General features: G+C 34.9%; 1 protein-coding gene across 2 annotated transcripts in view; it reads right to left on the bottom strand.

Annotated features, from left to right (window-relative positions):
• PIBF1 (progesterone immunomodulatory binding factor 1) overlaps positions 1-24,109 on the bottom strand; it is a 298,482-nt gene that overhangs the window by 161,039 nt on the left and 113,334 nt on the right. For both annotated transcript variants that reach the window (XM_027844511.1, XM_027844510.1), the window contains exon 11: positions 8,602-8,767. In XM_027844511.1, the coding sequence (XP_027700312.1) occupies positions 8,602-8,767 (166 nt within the window). The remainder of the gene's footprint in view (positions 1-8,601; positions 8,768-24,109) is intronic.

Raw genomic sequence — 24,109 nt, forward strand, 5'->3', positions numbered from 1 at the left:
CAAGAGTGGGGATTTTTTTTTTCACTTTTGTCTGTGTATCTTTAGTGTCTGGCACAGTGCCTAGCACAAAGTAGGCGTTTAATAAATGTTTACTGAAGTGAACTGAATCTATCATTTGACGGATGAGAGGTTTTCTGTATCTTTTGTTTTTTTCGGTGATTATTTTATGTGAGGTTAAACATCTTTAGAAACAGAGTCTGTAGGTCTTTATCCATTTCTTATTTATAAGAGTCAACAACTTGCTTAAACAGACTGGATTGGGGCTGGGATAGCCACATACAGTTTGTTTTCATCCGTATCCTTTCTCTGAATTTGGTATTGTTTCTGGGATCAAGGGCTTGTGATTTGATTACACTGAGAGAGTTAATTCTGAATGACTGCTATATCAAAAACTAATTGTTTCTGGTCAGGTTAAGATAGTCAATTTCATTTTTAATGATGTCTACATTCAATGACTTTATGAATCACTTCTCAAAGGAAGTATTCATAATAAGCAAGTGAGGCTTTTGAGCAGTCTCCAAGTTCCTTGGAATCTTGTATTTCTTGATCCCAAAACACATGCAAAATAAGTTTTGCACATCTTATTCTACGCTCACCTTTAAAGCTGAAGTCACACTCTATCAAGATACATGTTACTTAGTTTGGAGATCTTGGCAAGTTCTTCGTAAAATTTCTTATTTCTTCATCCTTTGCAACAGAGGTGTATGGTGCAATTATCTCCATTCTAGATTTTGTTTTTTAAACACTCATTGTGAGCCCTGCAAGGCAAGATGCCCAAGTGCTCAATCAAATGATGTTTTTATGGGAACAAAATAAAACCTATTCCATCAACTCTTTTAATTACTTCTCTCCTGAGAACCTGGATCTATCTTTCCATATGCAGCTTTAACTTCTTTTTGTCTTCCAGTTTTATTCATAGTAAGTTTAATATAGGTATGCCAATTGTTAGCTGGACAAGGATTGATAAGTAAGATTATCAAAAACTGAATGAATGCTTGTAGTGTAAAACCATGTGATTATTAACACCCTTCATATGTTCCTGCCAATTTACCACTATCACTGAGGAAGCAAAAGGGGTCATACATGACAGAGGATCATTTTACATTTTCATCTCTTTCATGAATTGCCATGGCTCCCAAATTTAACTCCTAGTGGCCAACTTTCTGTTGATAAGCATTTCCTTTAGGAAGATTTACTATACATCCTGCCTTCTGGTTTTAGTATTCTCTCTTTTAGCTTATCTGTATATACTCTAGGCTTTTTCATTGAGGGTTTTCTCTTGATATTTTTAGTGTTTCAGTCATTTTTTTTCTTTTTTTGGGGGGTGTGAGGGCATGTGGGTATTCCTCCATTACTAACTTTATAGCTTCTCCCCCTTTGTTCATGGATACACCTCCAAGTCTAGGCAGCAAGGCTACTTTGGCTTAAGTAGGGCAATATGAGAATATCGAGATAGAGGCCCTGAGTATCCTTTGGAAGGACAGGAAGAGTCTCAGCTAATCTGAAGTCTCCTTTGCTCCAAGACTTAGTCTTCCATTCTCCAAGACTTAGTCTTCCATGCTTAGCTTTCCTCCCGTAATCTTCCTTTGGCTTGCCAGTCCTTTTTAAAGCTGAGCTGAATCAGTATTGGAGGGAATGCAAGAAAGGTGTTTAAGGCAAACTCTCTTGAGCTTTGAGTGTCTATTACCATAGATATGCCAGGCCATAGATAGCAAGCAAAACATTTTCAAATAAATCTATGATACTATAAGTTTTGAAGAAATAGTGCTTTCATAATAGATGAAATGTATAGAATAAGTTTTTAAAGTTAGAAATATGATAATAAAAATAATAAATATGATAATAAAGATAAGGGAAAAAGAAAACTTACTCCTTTAAAAAACTGAATGATCTATTAAAAAATATTGATCATCAATACAATGTATTAAACTTATTTAGTAACTATTTACAATCAAATTGATTAATCTCAACATGATATTCCTAACTTTTGTAGTCAATTACCTTCTCCAGGTTTTCAACAAGATTCTTTGTCCATGATTTTTTTTTTTTTGCAAGGCAATTGAGGTTAAGTGGCTTGCCCAGGGTCAGACAGTTAGCAAGTGTCAAGTACCTGGTCTGAGACCAGATTTGAACTTAGGTCCTCCTGACTTCAGGGCCGGTGCTCTATCCACTGCGCAGCCTAGCTCCTCCTCCCCCCATGATTCATTTTTAAGAGCATTCTATCACTGCTCAATGGCTTCATTTAGTTTTAGTGGAATAGGGTTTTTTTTTAAAGTAACATTAATTTTGTTGATATAATTTGAAAAATTCATTTCTTAGTAGGATAATATCCCATAAACTTTTGATCTATCAGGTTCCTTCAAGACTGACAACTGAACAAAACCTGAGAATGGAAGATATCTCTATGTACTCATATATTGCCTGGAATCTGGGAATATTACCTCTTCGTCTTTGTATTATCCAGGGTATCCATCACAGTGCCTTGTAAAGGTAGGATCTCAATAACTGTGGAATGCATCTATGATTGAGAATTCTTTTGTAGCCATGAAAGTAGCTTTGGATTTATTCCCTGGTTTCTTGCCTGACACAAGTGTAATCTCTTCAGATTCCCTATTTTGTGAAGTTTACTTAGAAAGCAATTATATTAAGGCATTTGCATTCCTCGATTTATGAAAAGTGAACAGATGAAAATCTGCATTTACAGATCAGTTAACACAATAGGTAAATTACGTGTGATTTGATTCACAAAAATTCACTTGAAGTGACTCCAGTAAGTAATCAGCTCCTTTAATGGAAGTTAAATCCTGGGATGTAAAAGTGTTTGGTTATGAGTGATTTAAGTATTTGATAAGGTCTAAAGGGTAGAGAAAATTTAAATTGATATTAGGAAGCACAACCAATTCAAGATTAGTCAGAAATTTAAAAAAAAATACCTTATACCTGTAAATATAAGCCAATAAGAAAACAGGATTAAATTTATGAAAATTAAAAAACTTTTTGGTGACACATACATAATGTGCAATTTTTATATGGAACCTCTCCCCATTGCTAAAAATACCTAAAAGTAACTACATTTTGGACTTAAAAAAACAATCTTCAGATAGCTTAAAAAGTAATAGTTTTCCCCCATTTTAAACATCTTTGAATACTAAACAGAGGCTTGATCCAAACTTTTAATTTTATCTGTACTATTTCATGTTTCCAAAACACACACACACACACACACACACACACACACACACACACACACACAGAGGTCACAGAAAGATAGGTCACTTTTAATTCTATTTGAAGATTAAACTAAAGCATAGTTTTTAGTCTGTATTCTGGAATTTAATTGTTGCAATAATGTCCTTGATTTCAGACCCAATGTGATCATGGAGAATACATCAAAACTCAATTCTGATAAGTAAAATATTCACTCTACATATAATGTCTATTTTTATTACTGCCTTCATTTATTAAGATATTGGTAGAAATCGTTAACTGAATAGGTAAGAGTAGTGAAATGTGAGTTACAAGTGAAGGGGGCACTGAAATGTAAAATGGTCAATATTAGGAACTGCCTGTAATTCACAGGATGATGGTATTTTAAATCTCAAAGGACTCTAGAATCCTTTAGGCCAACCTCTACTTACAGAGAATGGATTTTAAGTAATGAGATTGCTTTTTCTGTGTGATTTGTGGAATCCATCTTGCTGTTTCAGTCACACTGTATCTATTCATACTACTATGCTCTGTCATTTCTTTATCAGCAACCACTGTGGTTGCTGATCAATCCATATTCTTTTCTTTATAAAGTGCAAAGTATACAGCACTTCATCAAGATTGCTACTTTTTTTTTTAATGAGGAATCATCCCATGGACTTTAACTTTCACTTACCAGACTATGAAAATATAAAACAAACAAACAAACATAAATCAATTGTGGCTCCTCAAGACTTATTACCTTTAGGATCTACCATGGTGATGAATATAAGTATCATAAATTTGGAGCTAGAAAGGACTATACAGGTAATATAGTCCAAACCCCAAAAATGAAAGAATTAAGACCAAGAAAGGGAAATAGAGTCACACAGGTATTAAATGGAAGTTAGGATTCAAACCAAGATCCTCTAGTTCCAAATTCACTGCTCTTTCCACAGCACCACACCCACATGTGGGTTCCAAACTTCTAGATGTAGGTTTTGTTGTATTTAGCTGTAGGAGGCAGGAACTTTATGCTATCAGATGTGTCAAACAACTGAGCTGTTTAATTAATACAAATTCCTGATAGCGGTTTCTTTGCTTTCCAATGAGCTGGCCAAATTAATGTTTAAATAAAACACTGGTGAACCTCAATTTAAACAAACATGACACATATAACTCTACAATTAGCAAAAAAGATAAACTGGAAGTACTCACTACAGTGTTTCTTTAAATAATGTTCACCATCTATATAATTTACAATATAATTTCATGTATAAAAACCTCAATATATCTACATAACAGAAATGATATCGTAAGCACCATGGACAGAGTTAGAAGCAAATAAGAAGTGAAAAAAGTGGGTCAACACTAGGTTAAGTGAGCCAGCTGAGCTACTGTGTTACTATTAAAGTCATATGGGAGAAATGGTGTGTTTGGGAGATTTGAAGAAGAGAGGATCTGCTACTACTAGTTAATAACTTTATGGAAAACTTTTGGGCAGGTGTTTGCTTGTAAAGATTCACTTAAATCCAGGCATATTTCTGGGGTTTGGGAAGATCTTGGCTATATTATTTGGGACCCTTAGGGACCTTTTTAAAAAATTAAAATTTTTTTTTCAATTAATAAGCATTTATTTTATCTCCTTCCTACCCTATCCTGTAGGGTGGAGGAATAAAGAAAAAACATTACTCTTGCAACAAATATGCACGAATGAATAAAACAAATTTATTCCCATACTGGCCATGTTAAAAAAGCATCTCATTCTACATATTTAGTACATCAACTCTCCCTCTGGAGATTGCTAACATTCTTTACCACTGAACCTCTAGAATCATGGTTGATCATCTGCATTGATCACAATTCTTAAGTCTTACAAAAATTTTTCATTTTTATAATATGGTTATAAGTTGTTCTCTTGGCTCTGCACACTTCACTCTGTCTTCCCAGGCTTCTCTGGAAGTTTTTATCTAGGTTTCACCCCCTTTGTCATTTCTTTCAACACATTACATTCATATGCCATGTGTTCAGCCATTCCTCAACTGATGGGCACCTCCTCAGTTCCTGAAAGCTTTTCTTGATGCAGATGTGTTTCTACCAGTATAATGAGGTGAGATGCTGTTTATTTTACCTAAGTTTTCCTTTTCTTGGGAATGTTGTGTGATTTGGGTTCTACTTGTCATTTCTCATTGAATGAGGAATGAAGTTTGTCTACTACTACTAAAAGCTGTGGTTAAGAAGGCTTTCTTGAGCACTCCAAACAGCTTATACAGAATCCAAGAATGTCATAATCACAGAAGACATCAGAAGTCAAAAAGTCCAACCAACACCAAGCCAAGAATCCCTTCTACATTATAAACAGGAAAGTCTACTGGACACCATTTGAAAGTGTCAAGCAAGGAGGAATTCAATAACTTTTGAGGCGGTCAATTCTACTTTTTTTTAAAGATAGTACTAACTTACAAAAAGTTAGATCTTCCTTATCCAAACACCCAAAATTCAAGCTGAATTTTGCTTTTCTGCAACATACACACAATGGTCTTTGTTCTGCTCTCTCAGGCCAAGCAGAACAAGTTTAATTCCTCTTCCATGTCTTCAAATATTTGAAATTAGCTATCATGTTCCCATATCAGAAGGTAGAACCTTATCTATCCTATGAAAAATAAGCCTACACTGTTATTAAAAAAAGTGGATTTTCTTTTAATATGTAATTAAATTAGACTAAAAGTATATTTATTAAAAGCCTACTTATCACCTCCCCCCCCCAAAAAAACCTGTTCTTTCTCCTATGAACATACAACTAGGAAAAGTTAACTTTGACTCTCCTCTCTTCCTTAGTCCTCAAGTCAGCTGCTGAATGTTGCCAGTTTCCTCTTTAAGTATATTTACCAAGTACTTACTACATAACAAGTGTTAGAGATACAAGGAAGAAAAATATGATAATCTTTGCCTGCAGGAAACTTATAATCTAGAGGAAACATAATTTGTTGTTTAATTGTTTTGAGTCATGTCTGATTCTTTGTGATCCCTTTTGGGGTTTTCTTGGCAGAGATATTGAAGTAGCTTTTCACTTTCCTCAGCTCATTTGTACAGATGAGAAAACTGAGGCAAACAGAGTTAAGTGACTTGCCCAGGGAGATAAAGTAAGTGTCTGAGGTCACACCTGAACTCAGGCCCTCCTGACTCTGGGCCCCATACTCTATCCACTGTACCAGCATATTGTGCTGCTCCAGCATAATACATATGCACAAATAAGAACTATGTAAGACAGAATAGGATAAGAACAAAAGAGAGATTGAGAACAAATGCTGTACAGTACCTTGAAGAGGGGGAGAGATCTTTTAGCTAGGAGTATTAGGGAAAATTTCAGGAAGGAAGTGGTACTTGAGCTGGACCTTAAAGGAAGGGAAATATTTCAACAGATGGGTATGTGTTCCAGGTAGATGCAAAGAAGTAGCATAAGATGGCATGTTTAACTCAAGAAACAGTTAGTAGTCTAGTTTGACTGGAACACAAAGTACATGAAAGGGGAACAGCGTGAAATAAGGCTAGAAAGGTACTGTTTATGTGCCACACCGAGGAATATGTATTTTATCCTATGGGTTACCACTAAATATTTTTAGGCACAGAACGACAAGATTAGAACTATTCATTAGAATGATTATTTTGGCAGCCTTACTTAGGATGAATTGTAGAAAATAAGAGACTGAAGGGAGACTATTAACAGTCAGGTAGGAATAATGAGGCGTGAACTAAAGTAATGACACTATGGGCAGAAGGGAATTAATGTGAGAGATACTGCAGAAAGAACTGACAATACTGTTCAATGCTGGATATGGAATCTAAAGGAGAGAGAAGGATAAAATTAACTTGTCTTCTTTTACCATGAGAGAAGGGGCAAGTTTTTGAGGGAAGATGATGAATTCAGTTTGGGATGTGTAGGTGGAGAGATAGAACTCCTTGGTACCTTCAAATTATATTTTATAGGTAGTTACATATTCCTCTTCTACAGCATACAGCTGGTGTTAATAAGCAGATACATTTTATTGGATTACATAAATAGATAATATATTTCAGTCATTATATTTACTTCAGAACATTTTCTACAAAGGGCAAATATGCATGCTTAATTTGTAGAGCATTTAATGGTTTTCAGATTATTTTCACATAAATTATTTCATTTAATCCTTACAATAACCTTGTGAGGTAGGGCAGGCAAGTATTATAGCCCCTCCTCAGTTCAGTGTGTATACACACACACACACACACACACACACACGCACACACACACATATACACTGTCTACTAAAATAGAATGTGAGCTCCTTCATGGGAAGCATTATTTCATTTTTTTTTGTCTTTGCATCCAGTGTTCGTGGCATATAGAAGGCCTTTAATAAATGTTGGTTGTATGATTGATTAAATGGCAAATGAGGAAACCAAGACTGAGGATAAATAATTTACTCACTTAATGTAATTTGAGAGAGTACCATATGAAAAAGCGTGAAATACTTGGAAAAACCAGACATTTGAGCAATATTTTAATCATTAATCTGGACTTATTGAAAAGAAGGTTAGTCTTAATTAGCTACAGGTTTAAATTACCTTAAGAAACAGTTTTATTTAAGTAATATTATTTAAAATAAGTAAGTATAAAAACTGTCATAACCAAGTTTGTCTGCAGAATGTTTTGCTACTTATATGACACATGAAACTAGGCAAGTCCTTTAACTTCTCAGAATATCAATTTACTCATTGGTAAAACAGGAATGACAATCCCTGACATCTTGACTTGTAAGTATGTTCAGGAGGCTCAATGAGATAATGTCTGTAGGACTCTGTCAATAATAAGCCTTCTAAAAACATAAGCTATTAAAATTACTGTACTACTGGATGTGCTTTTATAACTAGTTAAACGTAAATTGTAAGGGGCAGCCAGGTGGTACAGTGGATAGAGCACTGGCCCTGGAATTAGGAGGACCTGAGCTCAAATCTGGCCTCAGACACTTGACACTAACTACCTATGTGACCCTGGGCAAGTCACTTAACCCCACTGCCTAGCAAAAAAAGTAAACTGTAAGTAGCATTTTACATGAAAAGAGGTGCCTTAAAAAACCTTTAAAATAGTTTCTTTAAGTAGAAAAACTGGACAATATGGTTTACAAGAATAATTTTCTTAGGAAACTAGTTTTATTATACAGTTTGTAAATTTTACTTCAAGTTATCTTAACTGTCATAAATTCTGTATTTTTGTAGCTTGAATTAATGTAGATTTGCAATATTAATTTTAAGTCCCTGTTAATGATTTGTATAAGATTATTAACTATAAATGATATTCTATATCATTTATATAAATGATATTAACTATAAATGATAAAACTTATCTAACAGAAAATCTACATGAAATGTACATACCTCCAATTTTTTCTGATATTTGTCACATTCCAATTGACACTGTGTGAGGTTTCTTGCTGTTTCTTCTTGTAGAAGTTGAGCACGTTCACTTTCAAAAGATTTTAATTTACTCTGGTGGAGGAATTCAGCCACTTTGCTTTCTGAACTGAGTTGTAATTCTCTGTATCTGAAAGAGACAGAGTAGTTATGGAGACACAAAAGAAAGGTAGTCAAGCCAGTTTAAATAAAAGATATTACCACTCTTTTTTGCTCCTTCATGTTTGTGAATGACATAGTAATTTACTATTGATATACTAATGATACAGTATTTTACTATTAAATAAAACATTCACATATAAGAAAATATAATGCATACACAGATAAGAGTATGTGTTTTAATTCATCCAAAAATATTTATCGAACACTCGTAAACATTTTGTAAGTTTAGTTTTAAGTACAGGTAGCCAGGTTTCCATACTGAACTTCTAAGAAAGATAAAAAAGAGTGGAAATATACTGTGTGTAATAGATAATGCCAAGTACACTGTCCTAATTTAAAGACACATTAAGCCCTTCTCCACTACAAAGTAATGATTAGATTTGTCCCAGGTTTTATAGAGATAACATTTTCCCCCTAATCTTTACAATTTCCATCCATCTTGGATAAGTAGACAAACACCTTTAGTTTCTAGAAGGATTTTCCAAGCTAGTTACAGACCATTATCAAGAAAGGATCAACGATTAGCTATAGAAACCCAAAGGCAACTATATATCTTTTCTGGGTCTGGCATACATATTAAAAAACACACATGACAGCAGAAAGAGGAGGTGAAGTATTCCAAAAAAAGATACTACTAATGAATAATTTCAACAAATTTTACTATCTGCCTACTGTGCATATTAGTGATACAAGGATTAAATAAGATACTCCATGGGATAAGAAATGTACATATCCAAGTATAATATGACTCAGACTGTGACAAATAAAATGAAATGATCCCAAAAATATTGGGGAAAGGGAAGAAGACTTTTCAGTTGGGGGATAATTGGAATGGGGAGGGGAAGGGATTAGAGAAGAAAGGCTTCACAAAGAAGGTGAAACTGATTTGGGCCTTGAAGTAAGTAAGTGAAGGATTTCAAAACAAGTTTACTGGTCTAACTCAACAGCTATCTGGTCCACATCCCAAAGAAATCCCTCCTATAACATAATTGATGTGTCTTCCTGAAGACGTCTGAAGAGAGAAATAGCATCCCTAGAATGAGCCCATTTCATTTTTGGTCAGCTTCTATTGTCAGGAAGTTTTCCTGCAATCAAACCTAAATTTATCTTTTTGGAACTTAAACTCATTGCTTCTAGTTCTATCCTCTGGGGCCAAATAGAACAAATATAATCCCTTCCCAATGAGAGCTCTTCAAATATCTGAACATGGCTATCATGATTGCTCTCCCACTGAATCTTCCTTTCTCTAAGCTAAACAACCCTAGTTTCTCCAATTGATGCTGATGACATGGACTCAAGACCCTTCACCATGGTTGCTCTCCTCAGGACACTCTTCTGTTTATTGCTGTAACTCTTTAAAACTGTAGCATTCAGTGGGGCAGCTAGGTGGCGCAGTGGATAGAGCACCAGCCCTGAAGTCAGGAGGACCTGAGTTCAAATCCGGCCTCAGACCAAACACTTGACACTTACTGGCTGTGTGATCCTGGGCAAGTCACTTAACCCAAATTGCTTAAAAACAAAAACAAAAAAATGTAGCATACAAAACTGATACAATACCTCAGATGAGCTCTGATGAGGGCAGAGTACAGAAGGTCCATAGTCTCTTTTTACTTGAAAGCCATGATTCTCTTAATACAACTCAAGATTTACATTAGCTTTTTTGGCTGTCACATCACAGTGCTGACTCAAGATGAGCATGGAGACCACTAAAACTCCAGATATTTTTCAGACAAAATGATGTCTAACTATGACTTCCCTATCATGTACTTATGAAGTTGATTTTTGGAACCTCAGTGGAAGACCTGACATTTATCCTTATTGAATTTAATCTGATTAGATTTAGTCCAATGCTTCAAGTATTCCAAAATCCTTTTGGAGACTGATTCTGTCATCCAATGTGTTAGCTATTTGTCCCACTCAGTTTAGTGTCATCTACAAATCTAATGAACACACTATCAGATTGTGGAGAGTCTTGAATGGCTGAATAAAGAACAATGGAATACACTTACTCAATGAGAAGATGCAGAAAATTTTCTAATACAAGGGTTGTAGGATCAGAGTAGAATAATTAAAAAAAATTACTCAGACAGCACTGTGGAAGGACAGACTGGAGAGGAGAGAGCCTGGTGGCAGTAAGACTATTAGGAAAGTTATTAACAAGTTCAGGCAATATACAAAATATACATGACTACAACATAAATGGAAAGAACAACCACCAAATAACAACTGAAAGTCAAAGCTGAAAAATTACAAAGAACAAGTAGGAGATATGAGAAGATACCCTGCCTTCCTCTGCAGTGTTGGGAGGTTCACAGGTTTGAAACACTGCATATATTTTCATTTTTTCAATGTATTGGTAGTTTTGCTGGTTTTTGCCTCTTTTTCTTTTTTTTAAAAAATAATCTTTATTTTATGAGATGGCTCTCAGGAAAAGACAGATAACGGGAGAAATTTAGGTAATGCAAATATAAAGGTTATCAATAAAAATTTCTTTGGAAAATAATATAGTTCAGGCAAGAAGCGAAAAGAGCCCTATCTACAATGGTTGCAATGAGAATGGAAAGAAAAGGCTAGATTTAGGATATATTGTAGAGGTGGTATTGTTAGGTACTATCATTGGTAAATGATTAATTGTGGTGAGGAGAGAAGAGTCAAAGATAACTCTGAGCTTATGAGCATAGAGGACAAGGAGGATGGTAATGTCATTCACAGAAATAGTACATTAAAGCACAGTATATATAGATTTTTTTTGGAGGTGGGTGGGTAGGTCAGTTTTGTTTTTGTTTTTTTTTTCTTTTTTCTTTTTTTTTTTGTGAGGCAATTGGGAAGTGACTTGCCCAGGGTCACACAGCTAGTAAGTGTCAAGTGTTTGGTCTGAGGCTGGATTTGAACTCAGGTCCTCCTGACTTCAGGGCCGGTGCTGTATCTACTGCGCCACCTAGCCGCCCCCGGTAAGTCAGTTTTGGACATAACAAACTTGAGGTGCTGGGGGTATCATCTAGGTATAGAAAATGTGATTAAAAGTCTGGCATTAGAGTTCAAAAGGGGAGGCTAGTTATGGAATGACTTGCTTGAGTTTACAAAACTAGTACAAGACTTTACATAAAGATGTTCCAGATTCAAAAAGTAGCAGTCTATCCACTATACTCTCATGTCTTTCTACATGTGATAAAAATGCACTTTCTCCTGGTCTCCCTGACAACTCCCCACCAACCAATAGGTATACAGTTATCCCTTCCACATAGTGACTTTCCCCATCATGGTTTTGATATATTGCAGGTTGGCATAAGAAATTAAATGGGAATTTTTGGGGAGTTTCGTAGTAGCCACAGATGACACACGAAAGTCAGCCAACACAGAAAAAAGTTTAGAAACTCAGAAATGCATTAATTTATATGTACTGTATTATATAATATAAATATATTTTATCTTTTAATAACATAATAATTCAGACTTCTTCTCTGGTATGAAAAGAGCACCAAAAAATTTTATGTGGGTTTTCCATATCGTGGTGGTGCCATGCTCGTAACCCCCCTAATGTGGAAGGGTTAACCGTAGTAAGTTTATAAGTAACCAACTAAAAGGGGCAATAACAGGAATTAAGATTGAAAAGGTGAACCTGGAAGTCATGTACAAACCATCCCAAAGATCAAAGAAGCATTAATTTACAAACTATATCATATATTAACAAAAATATCACATTCTGGTAATATGTGCTAAATTGGGGGAAGCCATCTAGGCTTTGCTGTCAGAATTTTTTGGTCCTACAACATATAAACCCCAGATAAATTCCAGACCTGCAAATAAAGACCAGCACGCTGATCACTAAATTGTGCTGATAATCTTGAGATGACATGGACATGTTCACTTTAAAATTTTACTGACAACTTTGAAATGATTTGGATATGTTGATGAACTAACCCCAAAGTTGCACAGATAAGAATTAGTCTGTCCCCCCAAACACTAATATAAATGAGACTTCAAACTTCTGACCCCCTCAAGCACTCTTCCATCTCTACTGAGTCTACGCTACCTAGTATCCCCAACTCTAATCTATGATTACTTTCTGCCTCTCTGTCTCCCCACCATACTCTTCCCCATGCTACCTGCCTTTCTTCACCCCTGTCCTCATGCCATCTCTCTCTGGACCCTTTTCATTGCTTGTCTCTGTACTTCTGGGCTTTTTGCTTCCGCACCCTCTGTGCCTAATTATAGTGTGATTGTTGCCCTATTTCTTGCTGCTAGTCATGATCTTTCCTGTGAGTAGCCAAAGAACTGAGTATGCCTGCCCCCATTTCATAATTTCACAAATTATCAATTCAAGTGCATACATAACTAAAAGACTGGAATAAGTATTCCTTTTTCATGATTAGTTTAAATATAACAGTTAAGAATTCCTGGTTTTAATTATGGAAAAACAGCTCCTGCCTTTGATGTACAAATCAACATGTATAGTTAGGTCCCAATTAATGCAAACAATGAATCCCCCTGAAGCAATAGTATTATTTGAATTCCCATTGCATATTTCCATTGGCCTGGAACCAATTACTATATTTTACAAAATTATAACTCTGAATACTGTGAATTCTAATACATGTAACCGTTTCAAGGGAGCCAATGTTTACACTAATGTTGACCAGTTGCACTCCATTCTAAAAATTAAATCATAACTGGGCTCCTTTAGAAAGGCTGATGACAATCTTAACTCATTTTGGTAAGTTCCAAAGTTAACTACATAGAGAATCATAAGGTCATGTATTTAGAACTGGAAGGGACCTCAGATCCATCTGGTCCAACCTCCTCATTTTGTGAAATTTTTGAGGAAGATGAGACCCAGAGAGATTAAAAGACTTGTCCAAGGTCATACAAAGTAGTAAAGGATCAGAAGTAGAGACTTGAACACAGGTCGGATTCAAAGAGGAGGCATTAAAGGAGGGCAAAAAATAAAATAAGTAGAATAGGATTTAGATTTAAATAAACTTGAAAAGGGTAAGGATGATGCCAATTTAAAAGAAAGAATACACAGAGATAATGATGATTAAAAAAAATTTCTAAAGGAGAGATTTGGTTTTGAGGACATTTTTTTGCATGATGGGCACTTAAAAACCAGAACAGTCAGATAATAAGACTCTCCAGTAGGACTCTCCAGTACTCTATTAAAAAAAAAAAACAGACAAAAAGATAAAACCTGGTGAAAGACACAAGAGGTAGATTGCCCTTTTAGTGACCCACCAACAAAATACAAAGTCACTGAAGCCCAAATGCTCTTGACTATGACATGTACTTATTATCTGTGACTTCAGTTATCAGAACCTAAAAATACTAAGGAAGAATGGGATAATTTTCTTCTGAGATTGTCTAGGAATTAGTTGACTTCAGGCTCAACATGAGGTAACATTACAGCCAAAGAAGAAAACATTTATTAATTTAACATCTATTAAAAGCATTAACAGAAGCACAACATCCAGAATATTGGAGTTGACAGTCCTGCTAAATTCTGTCCTGTCAAATCACTTCTGGAGCATAATGTCCAGTTTCAGTGATACATTTTATTTTATTATTTTTTTTGCGAGGCATTTGGGGTTAAGTGACTCGCCCAGGGTCACACAGCTAGTAAGTGTCAAATGTCTGGTCTGAAACCAGATTTGAACTCAAGTTCTCCTGATTCCAGGGCCTCAGTGACACATTTAAAAAAAAAAAAAAACAACTTTAACATCCCCCCCTCAATTACATGTAAAAGCAATTTTTAACATTCATTAAAAAAATTTCAGTTCCAAATTCTCCCCTTCTCTCCCTTCTTTGTAAGATAGCAAACAGTTTGAGAGGTTATACATGTGCAATCATGCATTTTGTATCAGTCATATTGTGAAAAAAAATAGACCAAAAACAAACAAACAAAAAACTCATGAAAAATATCGTTCAATCTGCATTCAGACACCATCACTTCTTTCTCTGGAGGTGGATAGCATTTTTCATCATGAATCCTTCAGAACTGTCTTGGATCTTTGTATCACTCAGAATAGTTAAGTCATTCAGAGTTGATCATTATGGAATATTGTAGTTACTGTGTACAATGTTCTCCTGGTTCTGCTTGTTTTGTTTTGCATTACATCATGTAACTTAGGTTTTTCTGAGATCATCCTGCTTGTCAATTCTTATAGTATAATAGTATTCCATCAATCACATACCACAACTTTTTTAGACATTCTCCAATTGATGGGTATCCCCTCAATTTCCAATTCTTTGCCATGATAAAAAGAGCTGCTTTAAGTATTTTTGTACATATAGGTTCTTTTCCTTTTTGTTTTATCTCTTTGGGACACAGACTTAGTAGCAATAATTCTTGGCCAAAAGGTATATGCACCAGGGGCGGGAATCTATGGCCTCAGACCACATGTGGCCTCGAGGCTGTAGGTTCCCCACCCTTGGTATACACAATTTAATGGCCCTTTGGGCATAGTTCCAAATTGCTCTCCGGAATGGTTAGATCAGTTTACAACTCCAACAACAGTGCATTAGTGTCTCAATGTTCCCATATCCTCTCTAAAATTTGTTATTTTCCTTTTCTGTCATATTAGCCAATCTGATAGGTGTGAGGGTGGCACCTCAGAGTTGTTTTAATTAACAGTTCTCTAATCAATAGTATTTAGAGCATTTTTTCATATGACTATAGATAGCTTTGATTTCTTCTTCTGAAAACTGCCTGTTCATATCCTTTGACCATTTATCGATTGGGGAAGACGTGTATTGACTTGTATTCTTATAAATTTGACTTAGTTCTCTATATATTTGAGAAATGAGGCCTTTATCAGAGAAACTTGCCATAAAATTTTGTTCACAATTATGATTACTGTGTATTTTCCTCCATCCTATTTCCCTCCATTTATCCTTCTATCTCCTTCATTTTATCCTGGCCATCCTCAAAACTGTTTTGCTTCTGACTACCACCTCCCCCAATTTATTTTCTCTTCTGTCAACATCCCCCTTCTCTTATTCTCCTACTTTCTTGAAGAGTAAGACAGATTTCTATACCCAACTGAGTGTGTACATTATTCCCTCTTTGAGTCAATTCTGATGACAGTAAGGTTCAAGTGTTCTCCCCATCTTCCCTTCCACTGTAAAAGCTCTTTTACACCTCTTTTATGTGAGATAATTTACCCCATTCTACCTCTCCCTTCTGCCAGTGCATCTCTCTTTCTCATCCTTGATTTTTTGTTTTTATATCATCCCATTACTTTCAACTCACACCCGTGTCCTCTGTATATGTACACTCCTTTCAACTACCCTAATAAAGATAAAGTTCTTAGGAGCTATACATATCATCTTCCCATGTAGGAACAGAAACAGTTCAATTTTATTGAATCCCTTACATCTCTCTTTTCTGTTTACCATTTTATGCTCCTCTTGAATCTTCTATTTGAAAATCAAATTTTCTGTTCAGTTCTGGTCTTTTTATCAGGAATGTTTGAAAGTTCTCTATCTCAGTAAATGTCCTTTTTTTTTCCTCTGAAGGATTATACTCAGTTTTGCTGGGTAGGTGATTCTTGGTTGTAATCTAGCTCTTTTGCCCTTCAGAATATCATATTCCAAACCTTCTGATTCTTTAATGTAGAAACTGCTAGCTCTTGTCTTATCCTGACTGTGGCTCCATGATAATTGAATTATTTCTTTCTGGCTACTTGAAATATTTTCTCCTTGACCTGGGAGCTCTGGAATTTGGCTACAATATTCCTCAGAGTTTCCATTTTGGGATCTCTTTCAGGAAGTGATCAGTGGATTCTTTCAATTTCTATGTTACCTTCTAGTTCTAGGCTATCAGAGCAGTCTTCCTTGATAATTTTTTGAAAGATGATGTCTAGGCTTTTTTTTTTTTTTAAAAACTTGGGAAAAAGTGGCTTGGGAAAGCCACGGCTTTCTGGTATTCCAGTAATTCTTAAATTATCTCTCTTGGATCTATTTTCCTGGTCAGTTGTTTTTCCAATGAGATATTTTACATTTTCTTCATTTTTTTATTTAGTTTTATTGCTTCTTAATGTGTCATGGAATCATTAGCTTCCCCTTGACCAATTCTAATTTTTAAGGAATAATTTTCTTCAGTGAGTTTTTGCACGTCCTTTTGCATTTGGCCAATTCTACTTTTTAAGGAGTTATTTTCTTCACTGAATTTTGTACCTTTTTTTTTTTTTTTTTTTTTACCATTTGGCTTATTCTGTTTTTTAAGGTGTTATTTTTTTCCCAGTTTCTCCTTTACCAAGCTGCTGACATTTTTTTTCATGATTTTCTTGTATCACTATCACTTCTTTTCCCAATTTTTCTCCTACCTCTCTTATTTGATTTTGAAAATCTTTTTTGAGTTCTTATAGGAATTCTTTTTAGGTCTGAGACCAATTCACATTTTTATTTTGAGGTTGTGGATATAGCAGGTTTGACTGCCTGAGTTTATGTTTTGATCCTCCCTGTTACCGTTGAACTTTCGATGGTCAGATTCTTTCTTTGTTTGCTGAGATTTCCAGCCTATTTCTTGATTTTTAATTTTATGTTAAATTTGGGTTCTGTTCTTGGGGTGGAAGAGGACCTGTCTCAAGCTTTAGGTTTTTTGTGCAGTTGTTTTCAGACCCAGTTCTGCGGGTTTGTAAGTTTTCAGTTTTTCCAAGATGGTATACTTTAAAGACGGATGTCTTCACTACTCTCTTGTTCCCTGCTACTGCTATAGTCTGTGAGTAACTACAAATACTGTTTTCTGCCCTAGAACTGTGACCTGGGTTGCTGTTCCCCTGTGGCTGCAAGCTCTAGTGTGCTAGTGCTTCTCCTTACCCTGGGACTGTGATCTGGATCTGAGTATGGGCAATGCAAGAGCCCTACCCCTACTGCCAGCAAAGGGACCCTTGTAATCTCCTTCTGACCAGCTGTCTGACCCCCTTACTGTCTCTGGATTGAGAGGTCTGGAAGCTGCTCCTACCACCAATTCAGCTGCTCCCAAGGTCTGCTGCTGGCTTGCCGACGCCTGGCCTATTCCTGGCTTCCTAAGGCATAGTCTGCTACTGCTTACAGAGTTCTTACCTGCATGAGACTGCTCTCCACTCTCACCCTGGTGTGACAGACCTTTCCTGCTGACCTTCTAAGTTGTCTTGGGCTGGAAAACTGTTTCCCTCTGTCCTTTTGTGGGTTCTGCCACTCCAGAATTCATTTTGAGGCATTATTTTAAAGTTGTTTGGAGGGGAATTTAGGAAAGCTCAGGTGAGTCCTTGCTTATTCTCATCTTGGCACTGCCCCTCACTAACACATTATATGGGGGGAATTAACAAAATGGTTTGTGTCAAAAGAATGATGAGATGATTGGAAATTATAACATACAGGGATGGATCATCTGAAAGAACTGGGATATTTACCCTGGATAGAATAGGACTCAGTGGGTATGTGACAGTTTCTTCAAGTACCTGAGGGGCTATCATATGGAAAAAGATTTAGATTTTTTTTTTGCTGGGTCCCAGGAGGCAGCATTATAAACAATGGGTACAGGTTGTAAAGATGCAGATTTTGGCATACCAAGAATTAGAGCTGTAGGCATTATGGTCAAATGGTTACAGAATTGGCTTTGGAGTCAGGAAGAACTGATTTCAGGTTCTGCCTTTGGTACCTATTAGCTATATGACCCTAGGTAAGTTACTTAACATCACAGTGACCAAGGAAATCTCCAAGATTATAAACTGAAGAAAAGGTGTTGACTTGTTTTGCAGAGGGAGCTTGTTCCGTATACTCATGAAATCATGTCTGGTTTAAAAAAAAATAATTAAGAGTCATGAAAAAGTGGGTTCCCTATAACTAGAGATTATCTAGCAGTGATCATTTCTAGGGAAGTTATAGAAGGAACAGATATCGACTGAACTAGATAATTTTTGAAGTCTTTTCAAATTCTGAGTCTATGATTCTATAATAGCATTCTAGGCATAAAAGAATGAACTAATATCACCCTTCATTCCATGAATCACCTCAGAAACTGAACTTGATGGAATCCACAGGAAGGTGGAAGCCTTGGGTATTAGTCTACAAGGCTACTACAGAATTTTCTTTTGATAAACTAGGAAAATACATATTAAGAATGTTTAAAATTTATTATCCTAGTATGCATACTGGGATAACATCCCAGATACACAATGAAATTTTCTAAAAAGGATTCAATCAACAATGGCAAATAGGTAAGAATAACACAAATCAATGCAATATATGTCAACTAATGAAGAACATAAATGCTAATACACTGCTTTATTGTTGTTCAAAATTACTACAAAGGTAAGATACTCTCTGAGTATGTTTAATAAAATGCTCAGAAAGAAATCTATTTTTTTATCAAGTCTCAGAAACAAAAAATATTTTTGAACTGGGGGTCAGAGTACACAGGTTTTTTAGTTGTTTGGTCTTCCAATATCTACTGATAGTACAAAATGACTCAAAATACTGGCACTCTCTATGCTACTCTCATTCCAAAAGATTATCCATGCTCATAAATTAACTACTCTAAACATAAATCTGATATGCTTTCCAGCTGGCTAGTTTCACAAAGTACAATTTCAAGTTTGTACATATTTTGGACTCCACACATAAAACTGTATAGTAAGTATCTCAAAGATGACCAAACCACCTTTTATTGAGGTCATTTTTTTTTTATTTTTCTATTCTTATACTACTTACAGAAACATACTAAACTAATTAATTCAGCTGCTTGAAAAAGCTTCATCAGTTGTGCTTATTTCAGAATAGAATAAATTATGACTGTAACTAGATTGATTTCCTAAGTATCTAGATACTCTAACAAGAGTCAAAATAGCAGAGCACTTTCTGAAGCTGTAAATAGACCTGGGAGAGAAAATAAGATGATGAACAGTTTAGCTACCACTAAGTTGTAATGATGACAAAGCATCTCTATAATAATGATTCCCATAGACTTCCTGTTTACATTTTTGATGATTAAAAAAAATAAAGAGCCATAATGGGCATTTTTCTGTGTCCTTTTCCTGGATACAGTAGTATAAGCAACTCCCTAAAGCACATGTTGAATATTTTAAACCTTGAATAGCTCAGCTACTTCCAGGTATTACACTTCCTCATTGAAACTAATTACATGCAAATTATTTTTAAAATTTGGTTTTGGGGCAGAAGTTAGGGAATTTTCTTAAGTCACAGTAAATTTTTATGCTACACAGATTTTTAGTCATAAAGTGTATCATAACAATAAGCAAAACTGAGAGATTTTAGGTCTAGGTCTTCCTGTCTGGTCTAGGAAAAACTCGATTCAGAAGCCTAAATGTAAGGAGGTAGGTAATTTCTTAATATTTTTTTTCTCTAAAAGAGGTTAGAAACATATTAAAACTTTAAGGAGAGATATCTATCCTGCTTTTGAGTTTTTGCTTTATTTCTTCTTTACTGTGCACAAAACATTCAAAGCTAAATAATTCCTAAATTGTCTTGCTTTCAATGAAAATATTCACATATGCTGGCCATGAAATTTAATTTTACTTAATTATTGTTTGGGGATGAGGCAATAGCTATACATATTTCATTAAATATAAGGTAACTTAGCTTTCTACAGACCAATCAAATATTTTAACCATGAGAATAATGAATGCTAAACTGCTTTAGATAGAAGAAAGCCTAGGAAAAACACAATTGAAAATACTACACATCATGTCAGAAAAATGACATTTTTATGTGAAGGAATGAGCATTTTCTTGCTATTTTTTTGCAAAGTGTTGCAATTATCATTTAAGTTTATGAAAAATCTGGAACATGGACTCCTACCATTTCGATTACCTTAAAACTGTAAGCTGGAGAATCAACAAAAAACCACCTACCCCAAAGCAGAGACAATGACTGTCTCTTTGTTTTGAAAATCACATGACTTCTTTTTCTTGTTGAACAACTTTTTTCTATTCTTCTCTTTGGTTAACAGAATTTAGTTACATATATGAAAAAAAAAAACAAAAAACTACAGAAGACAAGGTAGTTGAGAACATCATTGCTCCACTGATTGACCTACTTGCAAAATACTCTCTACTGCTATCTTCTCTCACTTTTATCTTTCCACAGACCTACTCGAACTATTCTCCTACTAGCCTCTTCTAAAGAATCTTCTTTTTTTTTCTGTTTTGAACAAATAATCCCACAAACTTGAAATTTTCACTTATTCCATAAGACTAATTCTAATTCCTTAACGAAATCTGGTTTACCAATGATGTCATTCTTCTCACAACTATCTCTGAGAAGACCATTCTTTCACTTCCCACAATTCTGGAATGAAGATGAATTCATAATATTCCTTGCTTCTAAATGATATTTCTAGGACACTTTTTTTTGCCACCATTATTCAATAATCTCACCTATTTTGCCATCCATGAAATCTGACCATATAATCCTCTTTCTCCTTACTTTTTTTCTGATCCCTAGGAAACTCTTCTCTCTTCCCCTTAATCATTTCATCATCTGAACAGTCTTCCTCTAGAATTTATCCCAATACTTAGTGATTTCAACATGAATATTGATGACTCCTGTGAAACCCTGGCTTCTTAAATTCCCCGACTTCAGTTACAATGTCAGTAACAAGACACCAGTAAGAAGATACTCTATACCTTCACAGAATCATAGTTATAGACCTGGAAGACACTTTAGAAATCATCTAGTCTAATCTTTCATTTGACATAGAGAGAAAATGAAGCCTGGAAAAGTTATGACTAACTAAGTATCAGAGTTGGAACTTGAACTCAGGTTGTCTGACTACTAAGCCACTGTTCTTCCTACTGTCCCCTTCATTATCATTCTAAATTCTAAACTATTCTATTTTCTACTCTCTTATTTCCTTAAAATTCCTGAACATACTCTATTTGTCCTTATCAAGATGAAAAAAATCTCACAATGCATTTTTTAATCTTCCACTATGTCACCCCAATGATAGCTTTCACTTGTCTCACAAACTCAGACTAGTCATCATGGCCAGGAAGTTCAAAGATGTTCTGGCTAATACTCTAAAATCCTTCCTGTCCTTCAGATTTCCCTGTCCCCATTTGCTGAACCTCACCTAACCATACTAACTAATAATATATGCACACTTGGAAAATGCTAAGAAATCTGCAAAGGTACAGATTAGGACAATTAATAGCTTCAGCAAAGTTGTGGGCTACAAAACAAACCCTCAAAAATCAACTGCTATCTGTATAATAACAAAAAAATAATAATAGAAAAGGGATATCCTATTCCATATAATTTCAAAATGCATAAATTATCTGGGAATCAATTTACTAAAGCACACAAAAGACATATAGATTGAGTTACAAAGTGCTACTTAAAGAAATAAAGAATAGCTTAAACAGAAGGAGGAATATACACTGTTCATGGCTGGGTTATGCCAATACAATGAAAATGATAATATCACCAAAGTTAACCTGCACTTTTAATGCTATACTATTCAAATGTTCAAAGTACTGTATTTTATAGAATTTGGTAAAATAACAAAACTCATTTGGAAAAATGAACTATCTAGAATATCAAAGGAAATGGTGAAAAGAGGCAGGGATGAAGAGGGAATAGCATTCTTAGACCTTAAACTATATTATAAAACAGCAGTCATCAAAACCATCTGGTTTTGGCTAAAAAGTAGAGAAGTAGAACATCAGAAGAGACTAGACAAATGAGAATTAGAAATGATACAACTCAGTAAACCAGTATTCTATAAAATAGAAATAATAAAATAGAAAACAAATTATCTAGGAAAGAATTCCCTATTTGATAAAAACTGCTGAGAAAATTGGAAAGCAGACTATCAGAAATTAGGCTTAAATGAACACCTTACACCAAACTAGAGTATATGAATTTAATATTGATATTAGGTTCCTTTTAGCATATAGTTTCCTTCTTTTATCTCTTTTAAAATTTTGAATGTTTGTTTTTGCTTTGTTTTGATAGCATGATTACAATTCCTTTTTATTTTATTCAATTGACAATCTCTTTGTCATTCCCTCATTTATATTCAGTTTATGTCTTTTTAAAATGTGTTTCCTGTAAGTAATAAATTGAAGGATTTTGTTCTTTTATCCAATCTGTCATTTTATTTCATTTTATTGGATTGCTTAATCTATTTACATTTATATTTTTTTCTCTTTGTCCCTAATATTGATTTTTTTTTTCCAAATTAGGATCCCTCCTCTGCCCATGCTGTAAACACAGCACTATATCTCTTCAGTTATTTAAGCTTAATCTATTTTAAGGAAACTCTCTTCCTACTGGCTCTCTTTTCCTTACTCTTAAGGTATCACCCTACTTTCTATTTGTTGTCCCTTTCCCTAGTTTTAGAGTTTTGCTTATTAGTTCCTTTTAATTACTTGTTTTTATCTAATTCTCCACCCACCCTATTTTTAGCCCTCTCAGTTAAGCAGTCAAGTACAATCCTCCTTCCTCTTCTCCCTTTCAACTTATTTCCTTCATTAATTTTAAAATGTTTACTTTTGTGCCCTTTCTTTTTTTCTTTCTTTTTTTGAATGTATTTAGTATTTATTTTTTCCTAGTTACATGTAAAAACAATTTTTAACATTCATTTTTAAAACTTAGAGTTCCAAATTCTCTCCCTTCCTCCCTTCCCACCCCCCTTCACTGAGAAGGAAAGCAACTCTATGTAGGTTATACGTGTGTAATCATGCAAAATATTTCCAAATTAGTCATGTTGTGAAAGAAAACATAGCCGAAAAAAAAAAAACAAACCCTCAAGAAAAATAAAGAAAGTAAAAAAAGCATGCTTCAATCTGTATTCAGACACCATCAGTCCTTTTTTTTGGGTAGATAGCATTTTTCATCACAAGTCCTTCAGAGTTGTCTTAGATCATTGTATTGCTGAGAATACCTAAGTCATTCACAGCTGGTCATCTTACCATATTGCTGTTGCTTTGTACACAGTACATTTCACTTTGTATCTATCAGCCCGTGCAAGTCTTCCCAGGTTTTTCAGAGAGGATCCTGCTCATCATTTCTTATAGCATAATAGTATTCCCTCATAATCACATACCACAATTTGTTCAGCCATTCCCCAATTGATGGGCATCCCCTCAATTTCCAATTCTTTGCTATGACAGCAAGAGCTGCTATAAATATTTTTGTATATGTATGTCATTTTCCTTTTTTTTTTTTTAAATCTCTTTAGGAGTAGTGCTTCTAATAGTGCTAGGTCAAAGGGTACGTCTGGTTTTATAGCCCTTTGGGCATAGTTCCAAATTGCTCCACAGAATGGTTGAATCAGTTCACAACTCCACCAACAATGCATTAATGTCTA

The sequence above is a fragment of the Vombatus ursinus genome, unplaced genomic scaffold (genome assembly GCF_900497805.2).
Source record: "Vombatus ursinus unplaced genomic scaffold, bare-nosed wombat genome assembly UNPS02014942.1, whole genome shotgun sequence".
Classification (NCBI taxonomy): Eukaryota; Metazoa; Chordata; class Mammalia; order Diprotodontia; family Vombatidae; genus Vombatus; species Vombatus ursinus.